Below are 23,457 nucleotides of genomic sequence, written 5' to 3'. Positions count from 1 at the left end.
AAATGCACAGACAAAAATTAAAATAACAACTCTTAAGGCAGGAAGGAGGGGATCCCTGAGAGAATGGCAGGCAGAGAACAAAAAATACTTTGCCCCCTGGCGGAAGATGGCCGTGGGAAAGGGGACAAGTGGATCTCCCTGGGGAAAGACTTTGAGTTGTGGGGCTATGACTGAAAAGGCTCTGTCTTGGGTTGCTGCACACCTCATCTCAGAGAGCACCCAAAGCAGGAGACATGAAACAGGGCCTCAAATCAGAGGCGGAGCAAGGGGAAACTTCGCTCGGGGCATGCGCGCCCCCTGTGCCCCTGCTGCAGTGCCACCTTTCCCCACCCGGGAACGCCCTGCCACGCACCCTCCAACGCCCAGCCACGCCTCCGCCACAGCTGTGCCCGGGGCGTGGACCCCTCCCATGGGCGCTATGCCCCTGCCTCAAATACATTCATAAGGTGGTCTTTTGGGTAGGATAGTCCCAAGCAATATAGAAGGAGAAGAAGAGGAGTTTGGATTTATACCCCACCTTTCTCTCCTGTAAGGAAACTCAAGGTGGCTTCCGAGCTCCTTTCCCTTCCTCTCCCCACAACAGACACTTTGTGAGGTAGGTGGGGCTGAGAGAGTTCAGAGAGAATGAAGGAGTTCGGAAACACATCTGGTTCACCAGATAAGCCTCTGCTCTTAACAGCTTAACTGCTACGCCACGCTGGCTCTCATATAGGGCTTTACAGATTCCCACCAGCACCTTGCATTGTACCTGGAATCAGACAGGGAGCCAATGCAGATGGACCAAGCTAGGAGTGTTCTGTTCCCTGTGACCCACTCCAGTAGACACCCTGGATGCACAGTTCTGTGCCAGCTGAACTTCCTGAACATTTTTTACAAGGGCAGCCCCATGTAGTGTGCACTGCAGTAATCTAATCTAGATGTGACCAGGGCATGTGTAACCTCTAACTGTGGGTTCTGTGGGGCAGAACTTGGAAGGAGTTGCAAAGAACTAAATTTAAAACAAAATGGTTTACTTCCTTAACAAATAACACTTTAAACATTAACATTTAACATAATTTACAATTTACAGTCCTTTTAGGTTGCCTTTCAAGTCCTTATCTTGACAATCTACTGATAAATGCCAAGTCCAATTCTTCTTGCTGGTGGTTGGCTTATGAAGACTTCAGAGGCTTGGTGAATGGGATCCAAGATGATGAAGGTCCCCAAACGAACTCCCATCAACTACATACATAGCAAGCCCTGAAACAATAAATTCTAACATTTACAAATATAGCAAAAATAAACAACTCCCTTCCCACTAGTTCCCCACAACTTGGCAGTTACCTTAAACAAGGTGTTAAGAGCTTATAAAGAATTAAATCAAGGTCCCAGCCTGGTAGCCTCAGAGCTTCCTCCAACTTCACCAGTTTTTGCAGCCTCCTGCTGCTTTGAGTCTCCACCCCCTTTCTGGGTCAACCCATTCTGAACAGAGGGGTTACACGTGCACTAAAGTGGCCATATCTTTTCTGCCCAGATAAAGCCTGCAGGCCGCTAATCAATTGAACCTGGTAAAATGCATAGACTCACACCCTACTCGGCACCATTTGCTATCAGCTTCATCAGTTCTCTAAGTGAGCCATTAAAATGTGGTGACTAACTTATGGGCATCCAAGGCTACACCTTGCTGGTAAAAAATTATTTATGTGCTTGCCTGCAAGACTAAGGTAGCTCCCTTTTCCACGTTTTTCCGAGACCGCAGAGGGACCTTGTCTGTTGAAGGAAAACGGCCAGCCAGATCCCGGGTGTCCTGGCAAAATGTGCTCCTTCCGTCGGTGGGGAAAAATGGATAGTGTTTTTGTAATTCTAATGATACCACGTATGAGAAACGCACAAGGCTGACTAACAAATGTAGCCTGGTGCAAAATCTGAGCGCCCCGCCCCCCCCCCCCCCCCGGTATGGACAGTCGCCCAGCCCCCCACAACCGAACAACACTTTTTTGCTCCAGGTCTTGAAGTCAGTGTACGGACCTGGGGGGGGGGAGGGGTGTGGAGGGCGATTTCCTGCCCCTCACGTGACTAAATGGCTGCAACCTGTGGACATTTGATCCCATATATCACCCTGGGCGGTACGCCCCTGAGAGTGGGTACTGGTACAGTTGGCTTTAAGAGAATTGTGGAGGCCGGGTCCACCAATGACTGTTAGCCAGGATGGAAACTTCTTGTTCACAAGAATAGCCGTCTGAACTCTAGTGTTAGGAGGAAAGGCTTGGGCCTTCTGTCTTCTAGGTAGGTCTTCTGGGGACATTTAGTCAGCTACTAGGAGCAGCAGTGGCGCAGGAGGTTAAGAGCTCGTGTATCTAATCTGGAGGAACCGGGTTTGATTCCCAGCTCTGCCGCCTGAGCTGTGGAGGCTTCTCTGGGGGAATTCAGATTAGCCTGTGCACTCCAACGCACGCCAGCTGGGTGACCTTGGGCTAGTCACAGCTTCTCGGAGCTCTCTCAGCCCCGCCTACCTCACAGGGTGTTTGTTGTGAGGGGGGAAGGGCAAGGAGATTGTCAGCCCCTTTGAGTCTCCTGCAGGAGAGAAAGGGGGGGATATGAATCCAAAACTCTTCTACTGTGTGAAAAAGGATGCTAGACTCTATTGAGGATACAGTTATACCAATTTAACTTTTTTTATTCTCCTTGTCCAGGTGAACGTCTACGTGCTGGGAAAAACTTTCCTCCTGTTGGCCAGAGAGCTCTGCATAAACGCTCCCGCTATAGGTATTTATTATTTTTTTAAAAAAAATAAGAGTTGGCTTTTGATGTGTGGGTAATGCTTTGTGGCCGTAATTTCCTGGCAGCTCCTTGAAGCTAAAACATGTACATAATGTATTTAAGTGGGTATTTAAGCGGCACTTCGAAATTAAACCCAGATGGTCCCAGATGTGAACGCTGCCAGTTGGAGCAGAGAGGTAACCTTAGAGTCGAAAAATGTTGCTGTGGTTTCTCTTGTTATCGGCACGAACAAGATAAGGTTCCCTCTTCTGGTTACTTCTGTCCTTTTCTGTTTAAGTATCGGTAAAGAGGAGTGGCTTCACTTTAGGCCAGGGGTGGGCAACCTATGGCGTTCCAGTTGTTCATGGACTACAATTCCCATCAGCCCCTGCCAGCACGGCCAATTGTAGTCCATGAACATCTGGATCTCCATAGGTTGGTCACCCTTGCTTTAGGCTGAGCACGCCATTCTTGATTTTAGAGTCCCCCAAAATTGATCAAGCGGTACTGTTAACAAATTGTTCCACCGGTCTTTTGGGTAGGCCAGCCGCAGATTGGATGTCCCTGTGTTGCGTGCTGTACCATCATTGGCACTACCGATGGGGACTTTCGGTATTGTCTGTCCCCTCCCGGCCTTGGGACTGGGAGCCATCATTCGTATCATTAATATTGTTTTACTGGGTTTTAGAATGCTGCTTATTCTGAGTTATGTATTTTAACTATTTATCACTTATTTATTGTGCACATTGTTTTAGTTGTGATTTTGTTGTACACCGCCCAGAGCCCTTCGGGGGTGGGCGGTTTATCAAATTTAATATATAATAATAATAATAATAATAATAAAATGTTGAATGTTACAACTTGTAGAGCTGACTAGCAGCTGATGGATGTTGGAAAACTTTAGCAATAGGTTTGAAATTGGAGCCCTGGACTAGAAGGAGGACCCCTGGAGTAGCTGTGCCTTCTTAGCCAATGGGAAGCTCAGACTGCTGGGTGGGGGGCCCTACCGAATTGTCTGGATCTGCCCCGAAACATGAAGTTGTGTGACAAGATGAGTTTTCTCTCTGGGGGCGGGTTAATATATTTAATGTATTTTCATGGATGGAACATGGTAGCTTAAAGACCTTGATCGTGAAAGGGAAGAAAAACCAGGTTTGGTTTTAAACCAGTGGTCTCACCTTAGGCGGTTGCTGTTTCGGTGGTTTAGTTATCTTTTTAGTAGCCTTGGTTTGTCAGAGCTTGGAAGCTAAACGGTGTTAGGCATGGCTACTTTGTGGATTGGAAAGCGCCAAAGAAGACCCAGGGTTGTCATGCAGAGAATGGCCATGGCAAACTACCTTTGCTTCTCTGCTCTTGCCTTAAAAACCCTATAAGGGGGTCTCCGTAAGCCGGTTGGGACTTTATGGCACTTTATTTTTATTATCTTGTTAGAGAACAGTGCTTCACGAGCAGTCTTCGAGGAGTCGAAGTGAACTTTTCCAGTGCCGGTTGGATTTCAGAGTCGGTTCTTGACAGCAGTTTTGACACCAGTGAATGTTTCCATAGCCAAAGACTAACCTTGGCAGGACAGTTGTAGAGCAGTGAGTGTTTCGATTGCCAAAGATTTGTTTTGGGAGGCAGGCTGGTAGAAGACCCCCAGGAACCCCAGCATTTCTGTGTGAAAGGATTGGGTAGTAGGTAATGAGGAAGACTTCTGCCTGAGACCTTGGAGAACTTCCTCCAGTCAGAGTGGACAATACCTTGATGGATTGAGGGTCGGACTCAGTAGCCAGCAACTCCATGCATGTGCTCGCATAGACGGCACCAAAAATAGTGTTACATAGTCAACCAGCAGTGACCTCCTATCACTAGACCAGTGATGGCGAACCTTTTCGAGACCGAGTGCCCAAATTGCAAACCAAAACCCACTTATTTATCGCAAAGTGCCAACACGGCAATTTAATCTGAATACTGAGGTTTTCGTTTAGAAAAAACGGTTGGCTCCGAGGCACGCGTTACTCAGGAGTAAGCTTGGTGGTAGTCGGTGGCTTTGCTTTGAAGCAACTGTGCAACTCTTCCAACGGGTGAATCACGACCCTAGGAGGGTTTACTCAGAAGCAAGCCCCATTGCCAGCAACTGAGCTTACTCCCAGGTAAAGGATCGCGCTTTAGTTCTTCGCATGAAAATCAGTGGGGTTTAACAGCGCTTAACAGGGTTACCTACACTGCTTTCCCAAAACTAGGTCTTAGCTTTAATGCTAATAATTGAGCCCAGCAGCCCAGGCCAGCCTAGAAATGGGGGGGGGGGGGGAAGGTACTCTGCAAGTACCCACAGAGAGGGCTCTGAGTGCCACCTCTGGCACCCGTGCCATAGGTTCGCCACCACTGCACTAGACGTATCGACAAGTAGTAACAGTGCTGTTTGCATGTACTTCTCCCTTCCCCTCCCCAAAAGGTACTGATTGGTATTATAAATGTCACATAATTGATAAATGGTTATGGTCAGTGTTTCTGGATCCAGGGCAGAAATGCTGGAAGGTTCCAAAACAGACCACAAACTTGCAAGCCCCTCTGTTTACCCTTGACCGACGATCACAACTTTAGCCATGGACGATAACAAATGGAGCCGACGGCCTCAAGAGCGGCTCGCTGCACGGAGAGGCCGCAGGTGGTGAACATTTGAATTGGGGGCTTCCAGAGTCGCTCTTACCTGTCTCTATACCAAATGCCATCAGACCTGTTTGCTTTTCATGCTGTGGAATACACGGTTAATTGGGACGTTTCACAGCATGTCCACTTTTATAGGGTACAACTGAGGCCACCAAACGTGGCTGTGGTCTGATTGATTTAAAGCAGCGGTGCTCATTTCGTGGCTCAGAAAACAGCCACGTTTGCCATTATCATCAGTCAAACAAGCCCCATTTATTTTTTGTCTCTGGCACGAGGCCTGTTACCAGAGAGGCTTGCAGGTTGCCCATTCGTTCGACAGTAGCTGTTTCTATACCCTGTTCAGGGTAAAAATAAGAGTAGGATTGTAGATCAGTCCACTGCCTCTTTCTAGCTTCTTCCTGACCAACCAGAAGCCTGGGTTGGGGAGTGGTATCCAGAATAGCTACTGGCTATTCTGGGTTGGGGAGTGGTATCCAGAATAGCTACTGGTGGCATGTCAAAAGAGCCACGTGTGGCTTTCGGGCCATTGAGTATCACTGAATTACATCAAACCATGCCAACGTCCCATTTGGCATTATTGTATTGTAGGAACTTATATGCAATTGACACATCCATGTGGATTTGTATTGAGAATCCTGACATGGAAGTATCCCAAAGTTTGCTTGGCTACTTTTTCTTGTTCTTTAGGTTGTGATAATCTTCCAGTGTGTGCAAAAAGAGTTACCTTGAGCGCTGTGTATGCCTGCCTTGCTGATTTCGTGGTTGGTCCTCATGCCACGTTGGAAAATATTTCTGAAATCCCATTTCCGTTTCAAAAGCAACGTGGCAATGGAGGGTCAAGAAAAAGGAGTAAATCCACTGCCCCTCCCAGCAAACTAATTGCCCTATTCCTTAGATCCAAGTAGGAATCCAAGAGAGCAGCAGTGGCGTAGGAGGTTAAGAGCTCGTGTATCTAATCTGGAGGAACCGGGTTTGATTCCCAGCTCTGCCGCCTGAGCTGTGGAGGCTTATCTGGGGAATTCAGATTAGCCTGTGCACTCCCACACACGCCAGCTGCGTGACCTTGGGCTAGTTACAGCTTCTCGGAGCTCTCTCGGCCCCACCCACCTCACAGGGTGTTTGTTGTGAGGAAGGAAGGGCAAGGAGATTGTAAACCCCTTTGAGTCTCCTGCAGGAGAGAAAGGGGGGGATATAAATCCAAACTCTTCTTCTTCGGCCAGATGATCACTCTCTTTCATGGATAACCTAAGTATCTTCATTTTCCTCCCCATGCTTGAATTTGTAAGAACAGTGGTACCAGATGGTTTACGTAAATTCAAATAATCAGTTTTACCCTAGTTTACTCTAAAGCTCTTGAGTTGCAGTAAGCTACCTGAGTGTGAGAGCACAGGTGTCACAACCATTGAGAAAACAGGATCTGAATAAAATATGGGAAAATCTCCATCTTTAAACTGGATTTAGTTCATGTAGCAGAAAGAGGGGCAACAAATATGCCCCGTTCTCTAGTCTCTACTGATTGTAGCATGGGTTTTTAATTTTCTTCATTTTATAACCTTCCTTTTCTTCCACCGGGGACCCATTCTCCCCACATCCTCAAAACAACCCTGAGAGGTAGGTTAGGCTGTGAGAATATCTGATTGGCTCAAGGTCACCCAGCAGCTTCAATGGCAGATTGAGGATTACTTGTTGGGTCTCCTACAGCCTAGCCTGGTACTCTAACCACTATACCACGCCAGCTAGGTTGAAAGTTATGGGCCACTAAGTGGATGTTTTTTGTCTGTGTGTGAATCTTCTGTATAAATACAATTTGAGCAGACAACATGATATACTCTGTCTCACAAAAAGATGTTAGTAGGTTATATATTCCTCCACTGCAGAACTTTGTCTTAGTGCCTACCTAGCCTTTGTTCCCCCCCCCCCATCCATTTGAAAGTTTGAGGATAGTCATTCGATGAACTATAAAATGCTCTTGTATCAAAGTACCATGTTCAGTAATGCACAAAACAATGGCTTTGACAAAGGCAGTGTGTAAAAATGAACGATAATTCTCGTATTCATTAGGGGCTATATTCTAATGCAGAAGCGTATGATTTTCTCAACCGCTGCACTTCAACTGACCTTGCTAACATCTTTATCTAGGGCTCATTCCGCACATGCAGAATAATGCACTTTCGTACTGCTTTCAGTGCTCTTTGAAGCTGTGTGGAATAGCAAAATCCACTTGCAAACAGTTGTGAAAGTGGTTTGAAAACGCATTATTTTGCGTGTGCGGAAGGGGCCTAGGACAGAGTATAGAATAGCACTCTCATACTGGAGAGGGCCCATGGTTCTATGGTGGAGCCTCTGTTACGGATGTAGAAGAAGTTCAGTTCCTCCAATCTCCAGTTACAAGTGCCAGGTAGTAGACGATGTGAAAGACCTCTGCCCGAGACCCTAATGAGCTGCTGCCAGTCAAAATAGGCAAGACCAAGGACCCAGTCCAGTGTAGGGCAGCTCCATGAGCTTTATATCAGATCACAAGCATTGGAGCCTGTGGACATTCCACTGAATGGAGGAGGAACAGAAGCAACCTTGGTTGATCTCCCTTCTCATTATAATGTGTAGGATGCTTTGTCTGCAAAGGGTCATAGAATCATAGAGTTGGAAGAGACCAGAAGGGCCATCAAGTCCAACCCCCCTGCCATCCAGGAACACACAATCAAAGCACTCTTGCCAGATGGCCATCTAGCGTCGCTTTAAAAACCTCCAAAGAAGGAGACCCCACCACACTCCGAGGTAGTGCATTGCACTGTCGAACAGCCCTTACTGTCAGGAAGTTCTTCCTGATGTTTAGGTGGAATCTCTTTCCCATCACCTTGAACCCATGACTCCTGGTCCTAGTCTCTGGAGCAGCAGAAAACAAGCTTGCTCCCTCACCAACATGACATCCCTTCAAATACCTAAACATGGCTATCATGTCACCAAACTAAACAGCCCCAGCTCCCTAAGGCCCGTTCCGCACAAGCAGAATAATGCATTTTCAATCCACTTTGCAGCTGTGCGAAATAGCAAAATCCACTTGCAAACAATTGTGAAAGAGGATTGAAAGTGCATTATTCTGCATGCGCGGAAGGGGCCAAAGTCTCTCCTCGTAGGGTCTTCCAGCCATGTCTTTTGGGTTCACAGGGCAGAGGGCAATCCACATCTGCCTTTTGATCATGCAGAAGATCAGGTGCCCAGTGCCATTATGTTTTTCGCTCTGGATGTTTGGGAATTAGGTGCACGAGGACTTGCGAAGGGAAAATACATCACGTACAAGCTTGGGCTGTGTATAAAGATTAGGGGAATGCCCATGCTTTGTACCCCCCCATTCAGCCCAGCTAACACGATTGAATTGCAGTACAGCAACTCCAACAACTATAAACAGACTGTATTCACATATGTGGGGTGGAAAATGTTCATTAGAAAAATAATGCATTGGAAGATTTTCCACCCCAGATCACTGCTTGGAAGGTGGGGGAGCTCAGTAACAGAACCGAGATTTGCTACCTGTCAATGGCTGTATCTTACCTACTTCAACTAATACAAAGAGTACGGTACATAACACAATAACATTCCTACAGGATAGTCCTATAGTCGTGGGCGTTTAACTCTTGTTGGCACTGGGAGAATCTTAAGTTTGCATAAACAGGGGGCAGGATTGCAGCCTCGAATCCGTCGTCACGTTTTAAAGCCGACTCGTGCGAACGTCGAAACGAGCTTTGGAAGGACCAGTAATCAGCCACGCACACAGGTTTTAGGACAAGTAAAAATGTTTTATATTCAACATTCTCAAACCGCTCTACTTTAGAACATTCCGTTTGAGTCAGCTGTTAGTTTTATCTATATACAAAATAAACGCACGGCTCGTGCAAAACTTTAACCCTCGTTTTATCTCTCCCCTCCCCTCCCCCTTTCCTGCGTGACGCAGTTTAATAATTGAGTCAAATAGCTTAGGAATAAATAAAATAAGATTAAATTCAAGAGCATTCCTTCACTTAGTCGGACAGCCCGGTGGTAAGTAGATAGGTAAGTAGGGTAACATTCCTGCGGCTGGAGGGTTTGTTTTGTTGGTTTTGCAGTGAAATCAGAGCATCCGTTAACTGCGCACCGCAGCACTGGAATGCAGCCTAAGTGAAATGCATCATGCATAGAAAATGAGTTCTGGGATTTGTCCCCCCTGTACTCCCGTGCCGTTGGTACTGTCCGAAGAACACTGGAACTGAAACGTCACTTTGCCACACTGTACTTCAGTCATGCCCTCTTGGCCAAAATAGCTGAGTTCGTTGCCGTCCAGAACGGCGCTGACGTTGTAAAACGTGTCTTGCTCCACCTGCACGGGGTGCTCGAACCACACGGAGAAAGTGTTACTAGATCCGTCGGAGGTAAACTTCGTCAGGTTCTGGGCAAGCACGGCCCCCAGCCGCTTCAGTTCGATTTTGACACTGTATTCGGCTTTCCCAGAACTGGACCCATACAATCCCAGTCCGGCGATAAATATCCGTTTGTCGACAGCAAACTGGATGCTGTCGCAGCGGCCTCTGTACCTCCACTGATTGCTGCGGTAGGCGGAGGACTGAAACCGGTGACACCTTTGGGGCACGAGCCCTTTCCTTTTGGTCAGGGGGAACTCGAGTTTGGGCTTGTTGGCGGCAGTATACCACAAGAAAATGTTGTGTCTCTCCTCCAGAGTGAGGATGTCGGACTGAGCCGCTCCGTTGGCAAACTCTTCCAGAGTCATGGTTGGAATCCGTACCAAGTATAAAGCTTTCCCTAATACATTCCGCTTGTTCCTGGGCGTGACGGGCAGGCCTTGCCTCTTACATTCGGCCTCGGCCCAGTTCAAAACGGCCTCGAACACCACCACCTCCTTGGTGTTCAGCGCCTCCCGGGTGACGATGATCTCGAGTGTCTGCAGGTCGATTTCGCAGAAGCCCTCCGACTTCAGCGCCATCTCGGCTTGAGCGTCGATGACCTCCCAGCAGCGCTGCGTCAACTCCGGCTCCTCGAAGAGTCTGCTCTGAGACAGCAGAACGCATGCGTTCTTGGCCTCTAGGCTGGTCTCCAGGAAATTGACACAGGCTTTTGCCAGCGCAGGCACAATGTACTTCTTGGCAGCGTACAGGGTAGCGAGGACCGTGTCTGCTTCCAGGTCAATTTCATCACTGTACATGTACCTATCGATAAAAAAAAAACACATACACTTCGTTAAGAAAAGGGATCTGTTCTGGACCACAGTCTGAATTCTGCATCTAGCATCCATTTCGCATCAGCGGGCAGCAAAATATACTCCCCCCCCCCCGCCCCACATGGCTAAATGACGCAGAACAAACAAGGCGCGATGGACGTGAGTCATCCCAAGCTGTCTTGACTTGCTACTTACTTTAATAAGATTAGAAAAGCTGCCGGCTCCACATCTGGAATATGGATTTCAGATTTGACCTCCGCGAGGTCCCCGTAAAACATAGCATAGAAGACAGAGCTGCCGACTGCCAAAACATACTGTGTAAAACAAAACAAAAATCCCAGAGTCAGCTACAGCGGCTTGGCAGCTCTCTTTAAAGCGCAACAGAGTTTGCAGTCCATGGGCATTGAAAATCTCCCCCTCTCCCCACGGCGGCATCTCCCCCCCCCCCCCCCCGCATCAATTTAACTACAAAGCTTAGAGTGGAATGTTTTAATGCAGGTTTGAAAAACGTTCAGGATACGGTACCCCCCCAAAAATACATCCCTCCCCCGTCTAGTTTCGGCATGCATGCAGTATTTTCTGAAATATTTGTATGTTCAGAAAATAGATTCACTTCATTTTGTACAGTGCTGTTTCTAGAGGTCCAGGAGAGGGAGGGATTTTGAGGCGAGGAGTTAGCAGAAACCTGGCAGGCAGGGGATTCCCATCAACCTGCTCTAAGCGTCCCAGCTTCGATCACTAGTAACTGGGGAAAGGGAAAATCCCACAACAAACCTTGTGAGCAGGAACTTTCTTGGCTGCCCCCACAGGGCCCACAACAAAATGCACGTCAGCCATCAGTTCGTTATTGAACATGAGTGCGTTCCTGCAAGGTTCCGGGAGGAGCGGAGAAAGGGGGAAAGAGAGAAAAGGGCCAAGTAAACAAAACAGCTGTCACCAACCAGCAGCCCCCGTCCGCCATCCTGCAAGTCATTCCTCGTTTCGCATTCTGTGCCCTCCCCATCTTGGCATCGGGTCTTGTCGAAAGAGGGCAGGGCAAAGGCGGGCAGGTGGGAGAATTTGGAATGATACCCTGCATTCCTCAACCCTAAGGAGTCTCAAAGCGGCTCTCACACACACCTTCCTCGCCTCTTCCCACCACAGACACCTTGCGATGTAGGTGAGGCCGAGAGGACTGGGACTAGCCCAAGGTCACCCATCAGGCTTCACGCGGAGGAGCGGGGATTCAAACCCGGTTCGCCAGATCAGAGTCCGCCTGCTCGTCCACCACACCGGCTCTCTAGCAACGCCAGCGAGCATCCCGGCCGAGGGGCACCTGAGCCTTTGCCTGCCTGCCGCCGCAGCGGGCCTGCCCGCCTCTCCACCTGCCGGGACCTGCAGAGCTTTGCAAGCCCCAGCAAGGCGGGCCAGCGCCTGCCTGCCTGGCGCTGCCCAGGTGGGCGGCTTACCTCTCCCGCAGGGTCGGGTGGAAGGACTGCCAGTTGGTGCTCTCCAAGTTGTTGTTGTTGAGGTTCTGCAGGGGCGGGGGCGGCGGGGGCTGGGCGCTCTGCTGGAGCTGGAGGGCGTTCTTCTTGCTGTTGGCGGCGGCGTTGCTGTTGGCGAGGTTGGTGCTGGCCGGGTAAAGTTCCGCAGCCATCTTCTTCTGGAGGGCGAGGGGCCCGGCCTCATAGCATGCTGGCCCTTTGGCGGCCCGCACGCTCTTTTTGGACTTCTTTAAGGTCTCTGGAAGCAGAAGAAAGAAAGTCAAACACTTCATGATCCCGCCCTGCCAGCAACCATGGTCCGGGGGCGTCGGCGAGGGGCAGGAGGAGGGCGTGGGGGGGCGGGGCGCTACGGCTGGCACATCGCAGCGCAGTCCGGCTGGCTAAAGAGGGACCCCCAAAACCTCCTCCTCTGAAGGCCGAGAGGGCGGCTCGCGTTGCTGCTTCGTAATGTTTTGGGGCGGGCGCTTCGAGTCCCCGCTGGAGGCGTCGCAAGAGGCGGAGGAGGAGAGAGGATGCCCTAGCGAGTCATCGCCGGCAGCTCACCTGGCCGGGCAGAGGAGCGGTTGCGGCGCTGGAGGGCGGGGGGGTCGCCCCAACCTCGATCCGGAGCGCCGGCCCCCTCCCCAATCCGAATCAGCCCCGCTGTGCCGCGGCGGCTCGGCTCCCCGGGACTTGCGTTGCAGAAACCCGGTTCTCGCGGCGTCGCTCACTGGCTCACGGGCGAAGGCGCGCTCGGTGCCCGCTGCAAAAGGGAGAGCTCCGTCGTGCAAAAGCAAACCCCAAATCCCGGGCTGAGCGTGCAAAAAGGAGGCGCCGGCGGCCGATGCAAGTTTCTCCAAAGCGCTGCGTCCTTTGCAACCAGCCGGCGCGGGGAGGGGGCAGCTTTAATCCCGCCCGGCCTGGCTGCGAGCGAGCGAGCAGGCTGGGCTCCCGCCTGGATCCGTCCCCGTTTCCTCTTGCTGCTGCTGTTGCTGCTGCGGCTTGTGCTTCCCTGCCCGGGTCCGGCGCCCGCGCCCGCCGTCGTCGTGTGCGCGCGCCCTGGCGCCCGTGCGCTCCCCGGCCCGTCTCGCTCGCTCTCTGGCGGCTGCAGCCTCCGCCGCCGCCTCCTCCTCCTCCTGCCTCTAATAGCCGGCAGCGGCCCCGCGCGTCACCGGCGCCTGCTCCAATGGCGAAGCGGCGGCGGGCGAGGTGACGAGGGGAGGGGAAGGCCGGGCTCCCTCGCCCTCCCCCGCCAGACAATATGTCATTCTCTCTCTCGCTCCCTTCCCCTCCCCCGCCCTGCCACCCAGGCCCCGCCTCCGTTTAGGAAATTTACAGGAATACCCAAATTCCCCCTCCTGGCGGAGGCGAGAGAGCCGGAGCAGCAAAGGCGGCGAGCTCTGCGCGGGCAAGCAAGGCGTTGCAAGCTTGCAAGTTCGCCCGGGCTGCAAAAAGCAACCGCCGACCTTTGCAGGAGGAAGGTCTGGTTCGGAGAGGAGGAAAGTTTGGGGCCGTTTGTGGGCCCGCCTTCTCGTCTCCTCCCCCCCCCCCCTGCGCGCATCGGCGGCTGCTTCTGCTGCTGTGAACCGGGTGGGGAGCGAGCAACCGGGCTGGACTTTCCCCGTCGTTGCAAACACCCCCTCCCCCCCTCCGGTCCCCCGTGTTGCAAAGCGAGCGCCTCGGCCGCCGTTCGCCGAAGTGGCAGCTCGCCAAAGCGGGCGAGAGCGCGACCCAAACTCGCCGGCGCCCTGGCAACGCCGCGGCCGGCCTCTCGCCAGCTGCCCCCGCCCCGCCCGCCGAGCCGCTGCAAGCCGGCCCTCCCCGGGGCGCTCCCCCCGCGGCACCCTCCTTACCAGGCGCCTCCGGGCCCGGACGCAGCCGCCAAAGTTGGCGCGGCGGGCTCAGCCGGCGGCTCCGTAGCCATGATCGGAGCGCGCGGGAGAAGGCACTGGCGGCGGCTGCAGCTGCAACGGCGGCGGCGGCGGCGAGGGGCGGGCGGGGCTGGCTCGTCGAGCCCGGCTGGGTGCGACGGCGGCGGCAGAGGCGGAGGACCCGCGCGGGCTCCTTGCGAGCAGGGCCGGGCGAGGGCGCCCCTGCGCTGTTTGCTTCGCGCCAGGCTCCCGTGCCAAGCGCCTCGGCTTCCCTGCTCGCTTGCAACAGAGACTTGGGCAGGGATCACCCCATGGGATCGCAGCAGGGATCGCCTCCCGCAGCAGGGATCGCCTCCCTCCGCAAAAGCAGAGCGGTCCCAGGATCACCCAGCCCGGATAGAGCTTTTGTCCCGATTCTGTAGCTTGCAAAGGGGCGAATTTTTATTGCAAGTTTAGGGAACCTGGGCCAGTCTCTGGAAACTGGCCCACTGGCTGCAGAGGGCTTGGCCCCTTTTCGGAATCTTCTACTATAGGTTGCAATTCCCTATAGGAAACAATGTAGGACATTGGGAACTATGGTACCGGGATAGGATATTTGGGTATTTGCCAAATCATGGGTCCCTGTAAACGATTGGACAGCACTGAACAGAGAGAGATTCTCCACTACCTGGTGTGGATGTGAAAGATCGGCAATGAAGAAAGGCAGGCAGGAAGAATCTTGATCTCGGAGGAGAGTTTTATAGACACCCCAGGCTGCTAGAAAGACAAACCGGTGGGTTCTAGATCAAATCAAACCCGAACTCTCCCTAAAGGCTAAAATGACTACGCAGAGGCTACGTTATGAGAAGACAAGGAACGACAATAATGCTAGGAAAAGTGGAGGGAAGCAGGAAAAGAAGAAGACCCAACACAAGATCGATTGACTCTGTCAAGGAGGCCGTGGGGGCTCAGTTTGCAAGACCTGAGCAACTCTGTCAACCACAAGACTTGGGAAGACGTTGAATTGTAGGGTTGCCACGAGTCGGAAGCGATGGCCCATAACACAGACAGGTGCCTGCGGCCAGTGTGGTGTAATAGCTGGAGTGTGTGACTCTGGGAGTCCTAGGTTCAAATCCCCGGTGTGCCATGGGCTGACCTTGGGCCAGTCACACTCTCAGCTTAATCTAACTCCCGGGCTTGTCATAGAGGTAACATAGAACCATAGAGCTGGAGGAGACCCCAAGGTCCATCAAGTCCAACCCCCTGCAATGCAGGAACACACAATCAACGCTATCCAGCCTCTCTTAAAAAACCTCCACAGAAGGAGACTCCACCACACTCCCAGGTAGTGCATTCCACTATTGAACAGCCCTGACAGTCAGGAAGTTCTTCCTAATGTTTAGGTGGAATCTTTTCCCTTCACCTTGAACCCATGACTCCTGGTCCTAGACTCTGGAGCCGCAGAAAACAAGCTTGCTCCCTCACCAACATGACATCCCTTCAGATATCTAAACATGGCTGTCATGTCACCTCTTAACCTTCTCTTCACCAAACGAAACATCTCCAGCTCCCTAAGTCTCTCCTCGTTGGGCATGGATCCCAGACCTTTTACCATTTTGGTTGCCATCCTCTGGACCCGTTCCAGCTTGTCAGTGTCCTTCTTGAATTGCGGTGCCTAGATCTGTACACAGTGTTCCAGGTGGGAACATGGGGGGAGCAGAGAATGCTGTTGTGTGATCTGGGGTCTCCAGTGGGAAGAAAGGCGGTTATAATGGAAAAATAAAAATGAAAGCAGAGGTGTGTCTCAATAAATGCACATCACTGGCTTTCTGGAATAGGCACACCTTTTAAACAAGAAAGAGATCCTTGGTTTCTATTGGGCTTGCTTAATGTTCAAAGTTTTTTTGTGGAGGGGAGGATCTGATAAATGGACTTGTGCTACCAGGGGTTCCCAACTTCCAGGTGATGCCTGAAGTTCTCTCCGGGCTGTAGCTGGTCTCCATACTACAGAAATCAGCTCCTCGGAGGAAAGGACAATTTTGGAGGGCATAAGTACAAGCCAGTTGGATCAGACCAGAGTCCATCTAGTCCAGCTCTCTGCTACTCGCAGTGGCCCACCAGGTGCCTTTGGGAGCTCACATGCAGGATGTGAAAGCAATGACCTTCTGCTGCTGCTGCTGCTCCTGAGCACCTGGTCTGCTAAGGCATTTGCAATCTGAGATCAAGGAAGATCAAGATTGGTAGCCACAGATCGACTTCTCCATCAATCTGTCCAAGCCCCTTTTAAAGCTATCCAGGTTAGTGGCCATCACCACCTCCTGTGGCAGCATATTCCAAACACCAATCACACGTTGCGTGAAGAAGTGTTTCCTTTTATTAGTCCTAATTCTTCCCCCCAGCATTTTCAATGAATGCCCCCTGGTTCTTGTGAGAAAGAGAGAACATTTTCTCTCTCTCCACGTTTTCTACCCCATGCATAATTTTATAGACTTCAATCCTATCCCCCCTCAGACGTCTCCTCTCCAAACTAAAGAGTCCCAAACGCTGCAACTTCTCCTCATAAGGTGCTCCAATCCTTCAATTATCCTCGTTGCCCTTCTCTGCACTTTTTCTATCTCTTCGATATCCTTTTTGAGATGTGGTGACCAGAACTGAACACAGGACTCCAAGTGCGGTCGCACCACGGCTTTATATAAGAGCATGACAATCTTTGCAGTTTTATTATCAATTCCTTTTCTAATGATCCCCAGCATAGAGTTTGCCTTTTTTACAGCTGCCATGCATTGAGTTGACATTCCCATGGAACTGGCATGACATCACATTTCCACTGAGCCCCTCCCCAAACTCCACCCTCTCAAGCACTAATCCAAAATCCAAAAAACTTTCCAAAGCCAGAGTTGGCAGTCGTAGTGCTACCTGATTTATGAAGTAGGCATTTTTTTGGCTCAAGTGCTGGGAAAAGAGCCGTGCCTACCTGTGAAGTTGTTGCTGGCAAACGGAGGGGGCAAGAGGTGAGGTTTGCACTTAGCCTGGCTACATGGGCGCAGACCTTGATTGATACCACCGAGAAAAAAAGATGGCTTCTTGTCGTGTATAATATCTAACTGTAACTTTATTGGGAGCTGCTGTTTATTTTCGATTCATTTACAAACCTCCTGGACCGAATAAGAAAGTTTAGTTTACACATTTATGAAAGTTACTGGTTTCTGTGTGTGGGTTTGTATATTTTACTGACCTCTGAAGAAGAGCCTTGTTGGGTCGAAATATGTCAAGTCTTTTTGTGGCATTGCATATGTGTGACCGTTCTTTACTGTTTAAATATTATGCACTGTAAGTACATCTGTTGAGTGTACGTTTAATTTGGGTTTTTATGTGACTTGTTTTTAATTTTAGTTATTTGACACCGTACCATAAAAGCAGAGATTCAAATAATTTAACAACCGGTTCTGGTGGTGGGATTTGAATAATTTAACAACTGGTTGTTTACAAGCACCATTTTAATAACCGGTTCTGCCGAAGTGGTGCGAACCTGCTGAATCCCACCACTGCATAAAAGGCATCACTTTAAAAAAAACAAAACTTTCCCATCAAACTTTTGGTTCCTAGCTTGGGAGCAAACTGGAAACTGAGCCTCCAGTGCGCCAGGGCTAATCTGGGAGAGGGACAATTGAACATGGGAAGATGTTGCAGGGAAAGGGTTAATTTTACTCTCTTACTGTGTGCTTCTGAGCCTAGTTTGATCTCCCCTCAATAGCTGCAACATGCTATTGTGTCTTCTCTGAAACTGTTAGGAGCCACAGTCTCAGCTTCAGCTTGCCCCACCCCCCCTGGGAATAATACTTCTGGCCTACCTTATGGGACTGTAAAAATAATGGCAGGTTTGGGATTTTATGACATATTTATTTATTTACTTTTTATGTCGCACCTCCCCTTTCAAGTTCGGGACAGTTTCCAGCAGACTGTATAACAACATAGAAGAGAAAAAGAAGAGTTTGGATTTATACTCCGTCCCCTTCTCTCCTGTAAGGAGACTCAAAGGGGGTTACAATCTCCTTCCCCCCTCACAACAAACACCCTGCGAGGTAGGTGGGGCTGAGAGAGCTCCGAAGAACTGTGACTAGCCCAAGGTCACCCAGCAGGAATGTAGGAATGCGGAAACACATCTAGTTCACCAGATAAGCCTCCGCCACTCAGGTGGAGTGGGAAATCAAACCTGGTTCTCCAGATTAGAGCACACCTGCTCTTAACCGCTACGCCACTGCTGGTCCTGTTTGGTAGATCATTCCACATGCGATAAAACTATATGCTACATTCACCTCATAACCTAAAACCCTACAATACAGGTGTCCAACGGTGATAAAAGTCCATTCATCAAGGACTAATTGAAGGGTCAGATGGGAGGCGGAGGCCAAAGATAGTACCGGTTGTCACCTCAGCCGTATATCTGGTAAAACAGCTCTGTCTTATGGGCCCTGAGGAACTGCATCAGATCTTGCAGGGCCCTGGTCTCTTCAGGCAGAGTGTTTCCACCTTGTCGGGGTCAGGGCCGAAAAAGCTCTGGCCCAGGTTGAGGCGTGCTAGACTTCCTTTGGGCCAGGGACCACGAGCAGATTTTCATAGGATGATTGAAGTGTTCTTCAGGAGACGTAATGGGAGAGACATCCGGGAAAGTATGCTGGCCCCAGACCCATTTAGGGCTTTGCACGTTAGTTGTAGAACCTCAACTTGACCAGGTCATCTGTTTGGAGCCAGCGTGGCCAGCAGAGCACAGGTTGAACACAAGGTCCCTCACTGCTGCATTCTGGGCCACGTGGAGTTTCTGGAGCGGGCCCAAGGGTAATCCTCTGTAGAGCAATCTAACAGTAGTCCAGTCTAGAGGTGACTGTTGCATGGATCGCTGTGGCTAAGTCAGCTAGGGAGCCAATTGTTTTGCTTGGTGGAAACGGTTAAACATCACACCAGCAGGGTGAAGTACCCAAGCCTCCATCGTCAAGGAGGCATCAAGGAATGCTCCCAGACTCTTGACTGTCAGTGTAGCAAGAGTTGGCAATCAACGCTCTCCAGCCTGGCCTCTTCAGTTCAGGCACAGGACCTCCATCTTTGCTTGATTTAATTTTGACCGACTCTCTTTCACCCGTTCCATCACAACCCCAGACAGGTGGCTGAAATGCTCGGGGCAGCGCCCGGATGTCTGTCCATCATCAGACAACAACTGGGCGTCATCTGCATATCGATGACAACCCAGGCCCAACCCCGGATCAGCCCGGCCAGAGGGCGCATAGAGATGTTACATAGTACTGGTGAGAGAATCTCCCCTTTCGGGATACCACGCACCAGTCCATGATGGGAGGAAGTTCTCTCATCAATTGGAGCCACCTGTCCTCGGGTTGAAAAGGCAGCTGGTCCGAATATCACGATCCACTCAATTGAATGCTGCTGTTAAATCTTACAATGACCGGGCCCATCCACCCCAATCCAGGTGTCTCTGGAAGTCGTCTGCAAGGGTGGCCAGAGCCATCTCCGCCCCCTGGCCGGCACGGACGCCACATTGGAATGGATCCAGGATTATTTTAATCTTTCCATCTAATTAAAACCCCCAGATGCTTCCTCCCTTTTAAAAGACGCCTGCTGCTCATGCCCTATCGAAAACCCTGACAAATGAGCAAGGCTTGTAGTCCTCCAAGCGGCGGGGCACCCCTCGCTACTTCAGAGAACATTTCGCAAAGCGGGAGGCAGGATTAAAGCGACGCGTGATCTGAGCAGGGCGACGGCGAACAGAGTCGAGCCTGGAGACAGCAGCTTGTGCAAGGGAATCTATGGAAGGAGACAGTTCGTGGGCTGCACTTTGAACAACCTTGAATAGGCAACACTTTGAATTGAGCTCAGAAGCAGACTGGCAATGTGTACATGCCCCTGCTTAGTCAGTATGTATGTCCCAAGCTTAGTTTCTGACGTGACGAGGGCAGGCCAGTCTCGGTCATCCAGGTCAGGCCTTTAATAAAATATGCACATATAAAACAGTAAAAAATAAATAAACAGCAAGATCAATAAGGGGATAGCAAATGGTCCAAAAAGGTCCTTTACCTGCTAGCAGAAGATGACGCTAAAGTCCAGACCGCTCCTCCTGGGGGATGAATTGCTTATTTTGGGTGTCATGATCAAGAAGGACTTTTCTTAGGTTGCTGGTCATAAAGCCTCAGGTGATGAGGGCATCTGAAGTTGGGCACATGAAGATTACCTTAATGGTTGGGCAGGTTCAGGTGGGAGTAGGTGGTCCTTGATGTACACTGGCCCAAAGAAGAAGAAGAAGAAGAAGAGGAGGAGGAGGATGAGTTTGGATTTATATCCCCCCTTTCTCTCCTGTAGGAGACTCAAAGGGGCTTACAAACTCCTTGCCCTTCCCTCCTCACAACCAACACCCTGTGAGGTAGGTGGGGCTGAGAGAGCTCTGAAGAACTGTGACTAGCCCAGGGTCACCCAGCTGGCATGTGTGGGAGTGCACAGGCTAATCTGAATTCCCCAGATAAGCCTCCACAGCTCAGGCGGGGGGAATCAAACCCGGTTCCTCCAGATTAGATACATGAGCTCTTAACCTCCTACGCCGCTGCTTCTCCAAGCCATATAGGGCCTTAAAGGTCAACATCAGAACCCTGAATTTGGCTTATAGTTTCTATACTTAGCACTTATTATAATCCTGTACGATGAGCAGTTGGCAACAGCGGTCAGGACTGATGCGGTTCCAATGGCTGCTCCAGTTAGCATTCTTGCTGCAATATTCTGTGCCAATGATAGATTCTGGATACTCTTCAAGGGCAGCCCCATGTGGAGTGCATTGCAGTAGTCCAATGTGGATTTTACAAGGGCGTGTACCACTCTGGCAAGAAGTACTGCAGCTGGTGAAAGGCACTCCTGGCCTCCAATGCCACCTGCTTACCCAAAAGGATAATTAAGTGCTCAGGATTTGTTGATATTATTCAGTCCAATGCTGCCATCTGATACATTGTTGGAAAGAACCAAATACCCTAGCATCCAAATGAACAGCAAGTACTCCTTGTCTCTTCTGCATAGCTTCTTCATTAAACCAGTAGTCTCCCTCTGCTGTGGAAATGTGCTGGGTGATCTTGGATCAGTCACATACGTGTGACCTAACCTACCTCACAGGGTAGTTGTGAGGATAAACTGAAGAGGAAGAGAACAATGTAAACCTACGACTGCGGTCTAGAGGTCTAGACTGTGCCTTTAATGCATCAGGTTTAAAAGCTCCTGCTTTTTAAATCTTTGAGATATCTATGAAGAGGTACCGGTAACTACATCAGAGTTAACTAATAGACGTGTCTTGTTTTTTCCCCTGTAAAACTTTTAATCTTTGCAGTTCAAGAAAAAGGATGCTTTAAATCCTTTTTTAAAAAGTTAAAGCCCCTTCCTCATGACATGCGGAAACTTTTTAGTTTGTGAAGTTTCTTAATGATCCAATCACTGTGCACAATCATGTTTTCACGCAGTGCGAGTAAATGGAAATAGTTCCATAGCTCCATGGTAACCCCCAGGGGTGTACCGCCCAGGGGGACATGTCTTTGGGCTGCGGCCATTTAGTCACGTGGGGGACAGAAAATCACCCCCATCTTCTTCATACATTTTCAAACAATACTTTCCCCCCTTTACTTCTTCTTCATAGTTTTGTCACACAAACAGCAGTCAGTTCATTCTCTGTAGCCTCTTCTCCCATATTTCTTCATTGACTCGAGCTTCTTTCATCCAGTCCACGTATATTATAGAAAATCACCCCCCCCACACACACACACAAACAAGTCTCACTGCCAGAAAAAAAAAAGTTTTTAGGTTGTGGTGGGGGAAGGTGGCTGCCCATAGCGGGGGGATGGGTGGGTGGGGGTGGGGCAGAAAACTCAGGATTTTGCAAATTTCCCCCTAGATACGCCTCTGGTAACACTAATAGAAATTAATTTCAATACCTGGGGTGTTGTGTGGTTTCCGGGCTGCATGGCCGTGTTCTAGTAGCATTTTCCCCTGACGTTCCACCTGCATCTGTGGCTGGCATCTTCACAGGATCCTCTGAAGATGCCAGCCACAGATGCAGGCCAAACGTTGGGGGAAAATGCTACTAGAACACGGCCATACAGCCCGGAAACGCCACAACACCTCAGCGATTCCGGCTGTGGAAGCCTTCGACAATACAATTTCAATACCGCTGTTGTAGGGCACCTTTTTATCGCTTGCGTGCGCCGTCGTGATCCGGAGACCGAAAAGCGCGGTGTAGGCAGAAAAGAGGAAATGAGCTTACAGGTATAAATTGTATTGCATACTGAAGACGGAGCTTTGAATGAGAAACTGCAAGTAACGAAAGCAGCCGTCAATACGAACGAATCGATGTGGTTTGGAATTTTAACGACCCCCCTATTATTGTCCTGCTTTGGTCAGCTGCTCTTTTATGGGGCAGGACTCGATACAGATGAATCTGCCTTCTACTACCGTGTTTCCCCGAATGTAAGACAGTGTCTTATATTAATTTTTGCTCCCAAAGATGTGCTATGTCTTATTTTCAGGGGATGTCTTATGTTTCTGTATTCTGTTCGTCAGGCATGCTTCCAAACAAAAACTTTGCTACGTCTTACCTTTGGGGGATGCCTTATATTTCGCACTTCAGCAAAACCTCTACTACGTCTTATTTTCCGGGGATGTCTTATATTCGGGGAAACAGGGTATATCAGACTGTCGGTCCATCAAAGCCAGCATTGACCCTCTCGGGCTGGCAGGTACTCTCCAGGGTCTCAGGAAGAGGTCTTCCCCACACCAGTGACCTGTTCCTTTCTCCTGGAGATGCTGGCGAATTGAACCCGTGACCTTTTGCGTTCCAAGCAGTGGCTTTTCCTCTGAGCCAAGGCTCCTCCTCAAATGCCGAGCGCAGTGGTGGGATCCAAACATTTTAGTAACAGGTTCCCATGGTGGTGGGATTCAAACAGTGGCATAGCGCCGATGGGGATGGGGGTTGGGCACGACGGGGGCGTGGGCGGGGCATTCCAGGGGCGGGGCATTCCTGGGTGGGGCTGTTGCAAGGACGCAGCCACGGCGCTGGTCCTTGGGCGGGAAACGAATGCACGCAGGCGCAGGCTGCCACGCACGCCAGTGCACCTCCTGCTAGACTGCTTCAAGTTCTGCGTGCTACTGCTGAGAGGAGGGGCATAACTAAGGCAAAAATCACGTGACAAAATCACCAATTAGTAACCCCCTCTCGGCACACACAAATAATGAGTAACCTACTCTCGGGAACCTGTGAGAACCTGCTGGATCCCACCTCTGGCCGAGCGGCTACAAGACAGATTTCCAGAGACCCCTCCTTCTACACATCTCTTTGCCTGTGGGTTGACAATCAAAGGCCCCTTCCGCACGTGCAGAATAGCGCACTTTCAATCTACTTTCACAGTTGTATTGTCGAAGGCTTTCACGGCCGTATTCAACTGGTTGTGGTGGGTTTTCCGGGCTGTGTGGCTGTGGTCTGGTGGATCTCGTTCCTAACGCTTCGCTAGATGAACGG

At 50.4% G+C, this 23,457-nt stretch overlaps 1 protein-coding gene across 4 annotated transcripts; it reads right to left on the bottom strand.

Moving 5' to 3' along the window:
* Positions 1 to 9,161: 9,161 nt before the first annotated feature.
* Positions 9,162 to 14,071, bottom strand: BTBD6 (BTB domain containing 6). Of its 4 annotated transcripts, none has more exons than XM_048485766.1 (5): positions 13,911 to 14,071; positions 12,043 to 12,820; positions 11,369 to 11,459; positions 10,790 to 10,908; positions 9,162 to 10,583 (listed from the first exon to the last, which is right to left on the bottom strand). In XM_048485766.1, the coding sequence occupies exons 2-5, from the start codon at positions 12,348 to 12,350 to the stop codon at positions 9,551 to 9,553; spliced, it is 1,551 nt and encodes a 516-aa protein (XP_048341723.1). In that variant the 5' UTR covers positions 12,351 to 12,820; positions 13,911 to 14,071; the 3' UTR covers positions 9,162 to 9,550. The 4 variants fall into 4 exon arrangements, with proteins under 4 accessions (XP_048341723.1, XP_048341725.1, XP_048341724.1 ...); XM_048485768.1 differs by having other exon boundaries at positions 12,043 to 12,316; XM_048485767.1 differs by lacking the exon at positions 13,911 to 14,071 and having other exon boundaries at positions 12,043 to 12,316; positions 12,622 to 13,677.
* Between the last annotated feature and the right edge of the window lie 9,386 nt (positions 14,072 to 23,457).

The sequence above is a fragment of the Sphaerodactylus townsendi genome, linkage group LG02 (assembly GCF_021028975.2).
Source record: "Sphaerodactylus townsendi isolate TG3544 linkage group LG02, MPM_Stown_v2.3, whole genome shotgun sequence".
Lineage (NCBI taxonomy): Eukaryota > Metazoa > Chordata > Lepidosauria > Squamata > Sphaerodactylidae > Sphaerodactylus > Sphaerodactylus townsendi.
Note: the sequence above shows the minus strand (reverse complement) of the source record. Positions and strands in the feature narration are given on the sequence as shown.